At 37.1% G+C, this 13681-nt stretch overlaps 1 protein-coding gene across 1 annotated transcript; it reads right to left on the reverse strand.

Annotated features, from left to right (window-relative positions):
• Nucleotides 1–3142: 3142 nt before the first annotated feature.
• ppk (pickpocket) lies at nucleotides 3143–6024 on the reverse strand. Its single transcript, XM_017147329.3, has 7 exons — nucleotides 5704–6024; nucleotides 5379–5642; nucleotides 4401–4911; nucleotides 4208–4347; nucleotides 4026–4156; nucleotides 3727–3967; nucleotides 3143–3521 (listed from the first exon to the last, which is right to left on the reverse strand). Exons 1-7 carry the CDS (start codon nucleotides 5973–5975, stop codon nucleotides 3260–3262), a joined length of 1821 nt encoding a protein of 606 aa, XP_017002818.2. The 5' UTR covers nucleotides 5976–6024; the 3' UTR covers nucleotides 3143–3259.
• Between the last annotated feature and the right edge of the window lie 7657 nt (nucleotides 6025–13681).

Genomic DNA, 13681 nt, shown 5'->3' on the forward strand with positions numbered 1-13681 from the left:
TAAAATTATTATAATAATTAATGCATTTCAAGTAACTACACACAAAAAAATTTGCTTGGTAAAATTGACCAACAAAGATAGTTATGTAACTATTAAAATAGTTACGTGTATTTTGTTTTTGCTTTGGGTTTGTGTCTTTGCTAATTGTGTGTATTTTGTTGTTGTGAAATGACTATTTACTTAGTAGAATTGACAATTTTGCTGGTTGGGGCCTGTTTGACAATTATTACAGTTGATTTTACTAAGTTTTTTTTTTGTGTGTATATTCGTAATACAAAAAAATTAAATATCTGCGTCAAACCCGAAAAAGAGTCGTTCAAATCTGAATTTTTTTCTGACAAAAAAGCAGAGAGTAAAAATTAAGAAATTTTAAAAGCGCTTTCCTCTTTTTTTTGCTACAGAAAAAATTGTACTATAAAGAAAATCCATCGACTGCTTTACGTCTCTTTAATAATTTGTAAAAATAATTATTTTTTAAGTGCCGAACTGTAAGAATGATGGTTAAAAAGGCATTTTAGCAAATAAAAACAGGTTTATACACTTTCGACTAGCAAAAATAACACTCAAAACCTTTTTTTTGAAAAACGGATAGATTTCCGGATAGGGGATGTTTGAAATTTTTTCCGGATAAAGCCGTTAAAAAAAGGACAGATCTGTCCGGAAAAAGGACAAAATGGCAGCACTGATCTGCATGCCAATTCTGTGCGTATGTCAAACATTTGTTAAACAAAAAAATCTGGGGACAAATATTCTTTTGCAAATGAACATAAATCTGTCAGCACGCAATGCCATAAAAAAATGTGTCACAATTAATTATCTGTTTTTTATTATTGTTTTGGTTCGCTTGTGGGTTTTGTGTATATCGTAATTACATTACTGGCATCGATTAATGAAAATTGTTTAATAATTTTATGTTATTTTATATACCTCTTTTTTTTATTGGCAGTTGATTTGGTTTGCAACTTATTGCGTTCATAAATAAAACGAATTGAAGGACTGAGCCATATATTTGGTTAATTTGAAAATTGAAATTAATGCGATTAATATGGCAAAAGCTTGTTCGGAGTACATTTGAAGTTGTAAATTGAGAGCAAATCCTGTTTTAATTACCGTGATTAAATTTACAAATTTAAATAATTAATTGGAAGCAGAACATTTTCATAAAAAATGTCTCACACTGTTTCTAAAATTATTGGTACCTAAAAATAAAACGAAAGCTAAGTAAATCGTTTTGTTTTTAATGAAATCTTTAAAAATATTATGATTCACGATCTTAATGGATGTGCACCTCAATTTATTCGCTCATTGGGTAATCCACAAGAAGGGGAAATAGAATTTCCGAACAATTTCGTGTTTCTAGACGACAGATCTGAAATGAGCCAAGACGTGGCTGTAGCCATTAGCCGCCCACAAATGTAGTGCGGATGAACACGCACGATTAATAAATTAAATTGAAAGACACACAAAGTGTGAGGAGGCGAGAAATACAAATTTTCCAAATGAAATTGTTAAACACTGACGACCGACTGCATTATTCTAGGCATGTGCCTTGAAATATGTCGCGACATGATAATAAAAATATTTGCTTTCTCTGGCTCTTGCTGCTCTCCCTGCTAGATTTATATTTTCTGGGAGCTATGGTGCGCTTGAGTTGGTTTTATTTTTGTTTATTAGCCGCCTGCTAATAAAAATTAATTTGAAAATACTTTTTAAAATGCCTTCGACTCGGATGGCTGGCTGGCGGGCATAGCTTAAGATTTTTATTTATTTGTTTTTCTAATTTGTATTTTTCGTTTCACATTCATTTTTCTACGTTCTGAGTACGTTGTAGTTTGTGCGATTTATTTATGAGCTTTACGATTGTATTGTGTGTTATTGTTTCTTAGTCTATAAGGCTTTTTATTTTTTCGGCATCCCAACGATCTGTTTGCTTGATGAAACACAATGTGTTTATTCTACTTGATTTATGGTTCCTTGTGAGATATTATTTACTAATGCCACTGTATTTGTCATGTTTTTAACATGTTGGCTATGTGGAATTCCTCAAAGGTAATCTTTTCTATAACTTTTAATCTGTTGTTTTTAAGAAAGTGTAAAATTAAAAACCCTCACCACGAGTGATGTTTCCACAGTATTTTTCAAGTCTTTAGAAATTCGTTCCTCCAAAAGATGTTGCGAAAAGCATGGCAATTTATTGGTTAAGACTGCATTTGATTTATGCCAACATAACATTTCTATACGTACCAGTGGTTGTTGTTCCTTGACGACTTCCAATAGGAATTTATTTTCGTCACAAGCCCAAGAGCCGTAAACAATTTAAGCGAATTGGTTTGAGGGTCATTAACTAAAATCCATCCACTTATTTAAAACACAAACAGCTGTGCCAACAATTTGTCAACCACGCATACAGATGTGCGCTTTATAAAATTAATAATATATGGATTTTTTTACAATTATCATAAAATAAACAGAAATGAAACTTTCATAATTTTTAAAAGTAAACAAATTGTGACAGGAATATGAATTTAGAGGCTTAGCCTATACGCATAATGCAGATTCTCGAGTGAGTCTGCTTGAAGGCAAAATATTTGTCTGCGATAAATCTCCATCGTCTCCCCTTCATTCTTTTTGGACAGCCACACGACCTAACGAAAAGATCAAAGCGAAAAAGCGAACACATTTTTTATTGTCGTGCCTTATTAATAATGCTGAAAATGCTGAAGTTTTTAATATTCTTTTATGATTTGTGGCCAGTGACAAAATCCATTAGGTCTGACATTTGGTGCGAACAGATTAAATTTAAATATATATTTTTTCGGGGTCTCGACATTTATGAAATATGGCATGATGAAGGGTAGAATGAAAAGCGAAGGAATTCCAATGGGAACAGGTTAAATATTTTATTTGTTTATGCTCGTTTCGGAAATTTAATTAGATTCAGTGATTGGCCAGAGTCTTGCAATCAATTAATTATAGCAAATCAATTGCTTTGACCGTGTGCTAATCGAATGCATTTTTAATTCGTAATCGATTAAATTACCTGGCTACGTTGAATGATTTTATTGCTACCCTTATTACCGGCACTCGGAATGTGTCATTGAGAGTGCGAAATATCTCTATGTAAGACAACTTTAAACCAGGCTATAAGTGAAACCATTTAGTAATATTTTCACTGCAATCGATGTATTTCAAATGTGTTCGTTTTACATACACAACGGTTAGGGGCTTTGAATATCGTATTTTGTGTTAAGATCTCCAACTAGTTCTCAGAGTTATCCTCAGGTAGATCAACTGAGTTCTGCTGTTGTATCTTGTGCTTTCGACGATCGCGGCAACTTCCGCAGATTCGCATGCAGAAGAAGTAGATTAGCTCCAGGAAACTGAGACACGAGATTCCCATGAACAAGCCGCAGATGCCACCGCAGTTGGAAATCAATGTGGAAACTCCAAATAGAATCGTACGTTTAATGGCCGTAAACTGATGTTCCTTGAAGTAAACAGAGAGTCGGGATCCAATGGCACTGAAAGATCGTAATGTTAAGTTATACAAATTTAAGGATGTTGCTAATAATTTAATTAGATTTATTCGTTTTTTAATAGGTCTTTTATAGACACTTTTATAATCAATTAAACAACTTATTATTATATTCATTTAATTATAAACAAAGGAAGTCGGAAAACCATTAAAATCAATAGAATATAGAGTCTAGAATTTTATACACTCACTCTGTGTGTTCATATTCCTCGCGGAAGGCTCGAATGGTCTTGGCCACGTCGTATTTGGCCCTGGAAATCTCGAAATTATATTCTAACGAAGTGCAGGCCGGCATGCAGTTGCAGGATATTTCGACACTGTCATCGACACTCTTTGCCATCGTTTGATTCTGCAGGAGGGCGTAGAGCTCATCCTGGGCAGTTGTGTAGCAGTTTATGTCACTCAGTCCACAGACGGGAGTGCCCACAGGTTCTATATCAATAATATAAAATAACAAGTCTTTAAAAGTTTATATTTAAGGATCACTTACTCGGCATCCAGAACTTGGCACAGCCGCACTTGGCAACCGTGTAGTTGGCCAGGCATTCGGTTTGGCAATTGCTTTGGGAATAGGAGCGGAAGAATCGCAGCGAGCGCTCGTCATCGAACAGGCATTGGCGTCTAAATGAAGATATATTCATTATATATATTCCTAAACACCTCACAACTTACTTCTCTGGTGTAATTTCGTGCAAATTGTCGGTGGACACGACATAAGCGGGCAGCACACTGACCAGGACCTCATCGCCATGGGGCACCAGTATATAATTGCCCGACGTCAGCGGCACACTCTCCGGGGAGTTGAGAAAGACCTGTCAAATTACACATTAGCTGGAAACAGATCCACACCTATTTTTTTACACACCTTATAGCCCTGCTTGAAACTACGACAATCGTAGTCAAAGTTGTGCTGCAAACCCTGCAGGAAGGCGAAGAACCCATTCTTCACCGATGAGAACACCGTCCTTTGGGGATACGCATTCTGGCCTTGGTCCACGAACCCGGTGTCCAGTGACCAATTCCCGGTTATATTGTTCCAATGCGGCAGGTCCTGGTCGAAGTAGTTGTTGAAGTCCACCACAGCCGGGTCAATGTAGCTGATGAACTTTTCGTCCCGATAAATGTCCTTGGGTCGCAAACCATTAAATTGATAGCAGATTCCCTCGTCGGTGGCCACAAAGTCGAAGATCTTGTCGCAGAAGTAGAAACGTCCGTTCCACTTGCAAAACGGTCCCGTCTCGTTTTTCGAGATACTCAGGTCAATCAGCGTTTGGGTAACGTCCACATACGGTGGATGCAGTTGCGATAGCAGTGGTGTGAATCTCTGAACCACATCCGGATCGCAAATGTGCATTGCAGCCGCCATTCGAGCCAAACTGTGGGACTTGGAAAATTATCAATCTTGTCTTGGAAATACGCATTAATAAATATTAAATTATTTTGTATTTATCCTGAAAAAGTTTTAGTCTTAGAAATACGATTTAATCCCTATTAAATTGTGTTAGTTCTAGCCTTCTTTGAGGTACTGATTTAAAAAGAGATTAATTCTCAAATAAACAGGATTAATTGTAGGTATCTAAGAATTACGAATTAATCAATATAAGATTATTTTTAGATTTACTTAAAAAGTTAATAAATTAAAAAAAAAGTATGTTGTGTCTTAGAACTACAAATAAATCTATATTAATAATAATCATAATTAATAATGATAATATAATTAAAAATAATATCAGTTTAAAAATATGCAGTCGGATTTGTAAGTGAAAAAAAACGACTAAAAATAAACTTATAAAAATGAAATTTCACAAAAAATATATCCCTAATATCACCCCAAATACTCAACTCTTCATCCTCCAAGTCGCTGACATTGCCATTCTGCTTGAACTCATCCCAAAGTAATCGCGATACGTTCGTGTAGTCAAAGATATTACGTTCCATTTTGATTTCCGGGCAAATGGTAATAGTGGGAAATGGTATCTTATGCACTGGCACCAGAGTCTCATCGAAACCCAAAATGACCGGCGAGTCCTGCCATTTCAGATAGGTGTCCCAGATGAGGGAAACGGCAAAGTAAACGGAAATGCAAGTGAAAAACAGCCAATAAAGTCTGGAAGATAAGAGACTTATGACGTTGGCTTTTAGTGAGTTAAATTCTCAAGAATACTAACTTTTCATAGATGGGCCTGTGGACCTCGAAGATATAGCGGATGCCGTGAATGGTCGTACTCTTAGCATACTCCAGCAGTAATCCCTTGCAGGCAGACAGAGTGCTGCCATATCGGATGCGAGATTTGATGATCACATCACTGGGAACATCACTCAAAGCGGCCGAGGCGATACTGGCCCGGGTATCAAAGCCGGGAAGGGTTAACAACTCCGGGCCGGGCAGAATGCTGATGCCCGACTTCTTCTCCTCATCGTCCTCTCTGATCTCGGCCATTGTCCACAAACCGGGACGCCTGGAATTCGACTAAGCTGCGCCAGCCATGTGGAGTGTCCTTTTATAGCTGTGGGTCAGCCACAAAAAAACACCTCAAAAGTGGGTGCGTTCTCCGGTTCCGGTGGGTCCTCGGTGCTCGGGGACTTCAATTCGCACGCACCAGCGACGCATTCATGTACTTAAGCTTAATTACAGACCCACAACGCCATAAATGTTGGGGGAACATTTGTTAAAATACCATCTGCTAATGCTTCATTTGCATTATGCAATGGTGTGGCCTTAACTTTAAATTTTAACTTTATTTTAGATTTTTGCACCATGAAAAGTGCATCGTTTACTGACCATTCTTAATAAAAAACAGTTCAACTTTAAATATAATCATAAATATTCAATTTTAACTTAAAAATAAGAATCATATTATTTCATATTATATTATTTATTATTTTAACGATAATTATCCTTAATTATAATTAAAAGTTATATTTTTAATTTTAATTTGATATTACTCGCGAGTTTTATAATATTTGTTACCTAAAGTACTTTTTATTTTCCAATCAGTATGTATATTTCTTATCACCAGTTTTTTATTAAATCGCTATTTATTGCTTTCTGTTAACACTAAATTGTTTACCTTTTCGGTCATCCTTCTCCATCCCCCTGGGAACAAGAAGGAATCTTTGCATTTGTTTAGCTGTTCCAACTTATCAAATCATCTCCGCCGCGAGTCGCCGATTTTGGAAGTATCATCGAGTACTTACTTTGATTTTATGCTAAAAAGATTGTCACCCATGGTCGGTATACCGGCGAACATTACTCTTTTTTCCGAATGCTCGACATCGTTTAAACATGTTCCTGGAATTTAGTGGGATACTCTCCTTTTATGCCGGACTGTTGGACTCTTGACTGGGCATTGGTATCGTCTGGCGGCATTCGTGCGTGGTTTGATTTTGTCTGCGTAGCGATGCACACACTCCACCTCTTGAATATCTGGCTCAGTTGTTGGCACTTATTTGGGGACATTGTCATCGATATAAAACGGAAAGCGGGCCTTTTGCAATGTCCATTGGTCAAGAGGCATCCGATGCGCATTTTTCGAATATTCAGCCATCTCTGTGTGGGTTTGGGTTTGGGTTTCTGCAGTTTTATGCCTTCCTTTTTTTGGCGCATTATCAGAGTGTGTGCATCAGCATTTGGTTTCGCGTGAAATTCACTCACGACTTGTAATTATTTAATTTTATTGTTTGTTTTGTGAGCAGCCGAAAGGGAACAACGCCTTGTTCGTTCGCCGGGGAGAGAGAGTGCCAGTGCCTACTGTTTAACAACAAGATTTCGGTATCAGATCAATTGGCTAAAGGCCTTTTAAAACTACACTAAATTATTATGTAGATAAGTATTGTACAGTGGGCGTCATTCGTAAGAGTGCTGCTTTTTTATTTGCGTGCAAATCGCATTCGCATTGGGGCGTCAAATTCTGTTTTTTTGCGCGGCTCGAATATGGTTATTAGTCATTAGGCTTATAAAGATAATTATTACTGGTAAGCGGTGGGCTTAACATGCCCTTAACTGAATTGATAAATGGACTTAATGAGCGGTACTTATTGAATCACGAAGCTAAACTGTACACAAATTACTAAGCTTACGTTTACGTAAACAAAAAAAAAATGGGACAGGTTTGTAGCTCAAAATCAATAAGTTATCACCGAATATGACAAAATAATTCAATTCTATTCTATTTATTTGTTTTTCGAAATCCACAAACGCAGAGACAGTTCAAGAGCTCTCGAGTAATTCAGTTTAAATTATTCATATTTTAATGTGTTCCCACATAAAGGCCATGCTCACAAAATAACATGGCACAGGCGCTTCCAAAAACGACACAAAAATACTCAATGGCCTGTCTGCATTTTAAATAATATTTTTTGCTTTTGCCTTGAGTGTGTGCATTTGATGGAACTGTAATTAAATTGGCGAGTGCTTCGAAACGTCACGACAGTCTACATATTTTAGCAATTCTATTTGAATAATTGACGCATGGTTTTGTGGGTGGTCTGAAAAATAGCCGGAATTACCCTTTGAAGGTCCCAATATAAAACTGTTGAAGAGTTGTAAATTTGCCAAATACTTTTTTCCAAACAGAGATATTTATTAAAAATTTACAATGGTCATGGGAATGAAAAAAATAATACAAGAAAATAGATTGCAAACAAAGCTCTGAAAATTCTAGCATTGGAATTTTCTATTGAAATTTGGCAATAGAATTTCATTTGTGATGGCTTTATTTCGGCTAGTTATGTAGATATGGGAAATTGGTGACATTTTGTATTAAATTGGGAGTTCTATCAGAATCAGAAGATATTTTTCCTATATTTTCTTCAATCAATCTATAATTTGCAGGATATACACATGTTAATGCCTTGACTTTTTCAATTCCACTTTTGTCAGTTGAATGGCGAAAGCTGGAAATTATATATGGCATCATAAGACACGTTATGATCTCATCAATTCGGGCTGCCTGCCATCGAGGGCATAACTACGAACATTCATAACCTCCCAGTTCCGCCTTATTCCTCCCCGTCCACATCCACATATGGACGACTGTTATTCCCTTGTGGCAAACAGTCCTTCAACTACCGACTCCCAACTTGGCCGATTCGCATTTGTTTATAAATTATGGGCCAGAGACAAAGCTGACTGCAGCTGCTGATGAGTTGAGTTGAGTTGGCTGGAAAGCCAGGAAAGGCTCCTCCACTTCTGCTGCACCTTCGGTCCGTTTTCTGTAATAAATCAAAAGCAGTTTCGCCTGCAAATCCTCTGAGTTGTTGGTTGGGTTGTGTTGGCCTGGAGTCTGTCTGCTTGATGTCTACCTGTCTTCTGTGTGTGCAGTTCCAGTTGCAGTCTGTGGCACTTGCGAGCTGGGCAAATTTATGCATGGCTTCACATTTCTTCGAGTTATCATTTGTTACCTAAATTATGCATGTTGAGTTGAAGTTTTTGTTGTGGAATTACTCCAGACGATTAGCCGACCCAAGGCTAAATGGCCAGTGCGTGTGTCAGTTGCCAAAATTGCAAAATTACAAGTTTTCATTCCCATTCTACTTTGCCAAATGCATTCAAATTATGCTTGATATACACACGAAAATGCTAATCGAATATATTATAACTTGGTCTCGATTAAACAAAATTTCAATTATGAAAACTGCCCAAACAAGACATTTAATTCATTGTCCCTTCGGGAACCCTTGGCACATTAGCTACGATAAAATTTTCTAGCAACTAAAATCATGGAAAATAATTAAATGTATAATTTAGTAAGCGATTCTATCCCCAAGCACAACCGCAACAAATTGTTTACAAATAGCCCACGTTTAATGTAAATTGTTGTTCACATTAGTTGCCACAGATTTTCGTCCATGATTATCCTAATTAAAAGCGTAATTTTCCATCGCATCTGCACATTTTCCCATATACAAATATACATACATTTATGTAAAATATATTTAATGTAGACCTATATTGCTTTAACACATTTGTTTGGTAATAAATGTTTTGATTTGGTGTAAAAACTTTTGTTACTATTTTGTCGAGTGGCTAAGAATATGTTTATGACTGTTCTTAAGAAATTTAAATAATATTAATGAAATAATTGTATTTCTTAATTGAGGTCTATTTTTTTCGGTTTTTGTGATTGATTATTTCTGTACAAAATGAACTTTGTATAACTTTTTAATGAATGGATCTATTTTAAAATGTTTATATATGTCGGTAGGTATTATTAAACATAATAAAATTGCATTACAAATACAATATACCCCTTTTCTCTACGATTAACGGGTATAAAAATGTAAGCCTCAAGTTTTTTAACAATGTTTATACTTTTTAGTAGCCAACGACAGTAGCCAACATCCAGAGCAACTGGGAGTATACGTAATTTATTAAGCGGCCAATCCTAAGTCATTGCCATGACATTTATGACCGGCACACAGGGCGGAATATGGGAATTAACATTCAACTAGTCGTTAGTTGGATGCGATGTCAGGCCGTATAAACAAGTGCATAAGTATATGGCTTAAAATGACTGTGTCAACGATATTTATCATGGGCTTACATTGTCATTAATAATGCCGCCAACTTGGGCGAGAGAATTGTGATTCGTCGTTGGAGGAGTGCGGTGCGCAAATTGCAATTTCTATGCAAATTTATAACAAATAATTACTGACAGCCATATTTCATTAGTAATTGCAGGTACTACACACAGCGCTCTCAATCTCTCTCCCATTCTCGTCTCCTCCAGCAAATCACCAACGTGCAGTGGGTATTTTAAAGATAAATTCGCAGAGGCAACGCGGCCAAGTCAAGTGAACTCGGCTCGTAACAGGCCACTTCGCACAGTGAGGCAATTAAGCTGATGACGTTGATAAAAATCAACAGCAGTCAAGCTGCCATAGCCCCATAATTTATAGTCCAGTCGAGTATCGGACGGTGAGGAAATTATCTACATATGAATATGTGGCGACACATTATTAAAAGGTTGAGAGTCTGTCGTATAACATGTCTCATATATGCACGTTTATGTACCCATATATATCCGCCAGTGATCTGGGTAGATGACATACGATCGTTAACAAGTGCGACCAACTTTGTAACTATCTATCAATAATGATAGTCGTGCAAAAAAAAAAGAGAAATAGCAAAGGTGCATTTATCGATCGATAATAACCTTGTGCTTGTTCTGACCTAGTCTTTAGCCGTTTATAAATGGGCTTGGCTTTTGATATCCGATAATACTTAAATATATGAATTATAATCTTATAACAGTTACCTAATTACTTAAGGGGAAATCACTCTAAATTCTCTTTTTATATGTATTTTAATTTTAAAATATTTGCACTTGGCAAATTCGGTCGGCAGATTCTCCTTTAGCACCCCTTAATGATCGAAATTTGCATTTGCACAATTTAATGAAAGCATTTGCATTCAAAAAACAAGTAATGTTTTCTCGTCAATCAAAGCTTTCTGAATGCAATACAAAATTAATTAGAGAATAATTTGAGTTGATTGACTGACAATTACAATTTTAAAATACCGCACGATCGAGAAATAATATTTGAATTTCTTTTGACAATCGCGCGTGCTAAGTGGGGGCCATAAAATCGTGGCATATATTCTCGCGTTGAACGCGGACAGAAATTAACATGCAACACGACAGCAGCCGCTGACAGAAGTCGCGATGGTGTGGTATATGGTGTCCCAGGATGGGGCAGGAAGGTGGCCGGAGTAGGATCTGCAACGGAGTACGTGGAGTGTCAAGCTGCCAGCGAGAATTCCCGACAAGATTGAACAACAGCAGCAGTGCTCATATTTAAAATGGCCAACGATGTTGACCGCCACAATGGGTTCTGCTGGGATGGGATGGCAATTGGCCATCGATGTCAGACCGCCAGATATAAAGTATTTCGTGCTTTGTGGCTCCCCAGCCATTCTACACGGTAATAAATATAATTTATACACTTCTGTAAAATATTATAATAAGATAAGTCAAAAATAGGTTTTTAAATGAAGAAAACATTTTTCGATTTCTATTTCCCAAGTTGAATATATCCTTAATTATTGTTAAAATAGATCAATAAATATTAAATTAACTAGTTTTTATACAAAAATAGTTATTGTTCATTAAAAATCGGTAGTATAATCCTGTATTATTAAATTATTATTATTTAAAATGTTCAAAAATAAAGAATTTTAAAATAAAATTATTATAAAATTATTATGTATTTTTATGGGTTAATTTTCTGCCAGTGCAGGGGCTCCCAGAAGGCCTGTCAAATGCATCGGATTCACGGCGGTCCCCAAGTCCCAGTCGAAGTCCCGGTCCCAGACGTTGCGTGAGGACCGTGGCTGCAACCTCAACACCTTCAAAAGGGGCATCATCATTACCATCATCGTCGATAAAATGCATTTGCAAGCGCATTGCATACAAACTGTTTGCTAAATTTATTTATATGTAATGTTCTCGCTCATGCATATTTAATGTCCACGCATTTTCTTCTTGCTCCCGGAGTAAAAAAAAACCCCAAAGAGTGAAAGAAAAAATGCAGTTGCCGTTGGCTTTGCGACCTCAACCCGGGGATCCCCAGCTCCCATCTCCTTGGGTTCGGCAAACAAGTAGCTGTTGTTGCTCCTCTGGTATCTGCATTCGAGCTTCTGGTTTGTTTGCTGGCCAGAACGGTTAGCTGTTTTCGCCTTGTTCCTCTCGTGTAGCGGTTGTCAGCCATCAACTTGGCCAACATCGATTTCTGGCTCTGATTTGGTGTTATTCTGGTGGTTAGATGGTATTTACTGCTTAGTCATGGCTAATGGAATTAGTAATGGGAATTTTTAAGATAACAAGTAATAAAATAAGATATTTTAATATTTATAATATATAAAAAAGGGCTAAATATAAAATGGGGATTAACCATTCTTTACATCAAATGTCAGTTGTCTGTCGCTCGCTTCTTTTCCACATGTGAGGCATTACGACTTGTACTTTCAACATCTCAATGCTCGCAGCTCAAACTCCAAGACCCGTATCACCCCCCATGCGAGTTTAAGTACGAGTATATAGGAAAGTGTTCCCGAGACTCATAAATCAAAATGACATGACCAACTCTCGGCATTAATATTTCAACACCATAAATGCGGCGTCAATTCGCACATGGGAGAGATGGCTGAAGGAGACGACGTGACAGGGACATGCACAACGATGTCTGCAAAATTGTGTGCATAATAAATAAATATGAAAGGCCTTCATCATCATCGTTGTGATCGTGGCAAGGCATCGCAATCACACCCAACCACCCCAGTCGATTCCAAAGTGCAGCTCACTCCTGCCATCAAATCAAATCAAGACAAGCGTCCAAACATGCAACATGAGCAGGGAGACACCCAACCGAAAACTGAAGACCGAAAACCAGACCAACAGAGACACGCTCGACTAATTATGGAAATGTCATCAGACGTTGATAGGTCCCCCTGTGAGGTCGCCGAAATGGAAAAATACATACATTTAGTGCGCGCAATTTGCTTGCGATGCCTCGACACATGCGACAATTTCAAGCAGCACTTGCATGGCAATTTATTAAACTCGTGCGACTTCTTTCTTTCCTTTTTGTTTCGTCTTGAAGAAATTAAAATTTTCGAGCTGGATTTGGATTGTGGTATGGGGATTGGGGATTCGGGTAGAGGTGACGACAGACACTGGTTAAGACAGCCAGCGACGCCTCTGAAGTGACAAAAGTTCAGATCGTGGGTGGCAAAGTCAGTCAAAACGGTGGCGTTGCCTCCATGCACAATGATATATGGTTTTGTCGGCTGTCATTTGGTTTTGAAAATTATTGTTGTGGCCTGCACTTTGGGTTTGGGTGTCTTTTGTTTATACTCTCTGTGGGCAGTGGGCATAAACTACTGCACTACTGCGACTTAAGGTTTATGGATTTAAATTGTAAGTTGGTCAAATCGGAACATTCTATCTTAAAAATTGACTGGCAATAAATTACTTTTGAATAATACATTTTTATTAAAATTTTATTTGTGGTTATTGAACAGTTTTTACTGTACATTGTCATAAGACTTAAGAATTCGCGTTCATATAATAATAATGCTTTACTTTTGATGTGTGATTCTTCTTAAGTTGTTTAGCCCATTGTCATGAGACTTAAGAATTCGTG

The sequence above is a fragment of the Drosophila takahashii genome, chromosome 2L, assembly GCF_030179915.1.
Source record: "Drosophila takahashii strain IR98-3 E-12201 chromosome 2L, DtakHiC1v2, whole genome shotgun sequence".
Classification (NCBI taxonomy): Eukaryota; Metazoa; Arthropoda; class Insecta; order Diptera; family Drosophilidae; genus Drosophila; species Drosophila takahashii.

What these genes read in the sequence shown, in the direction of transcription:
- ppk (XM_017147329.3), bottom strand. Translation starts at nt 5,975, where the DNA reads ATGGCCGAGATCAGAGAGGACGATGAGGAGAAGAAGTCGGGCATCAGC. An exon ending in AGCGACTTGGAGGATGAAGA is followed by an intron (nt 4,912 to 5,378) that starts GTTGAGTATTTG and finishes CAAGTCCCACAG; the next exon opens with TTTGGCTCGAATGGCGGCTG. An exon ending in TGCCAAGTTCTGGATGCCGA is followed by an intron (nt 3,968 to 4,025) that starts GTAAGTGATCCT and finishes TTATTGATATAG; the next exon opens with AACCTGTGGGCACTCCCGTC.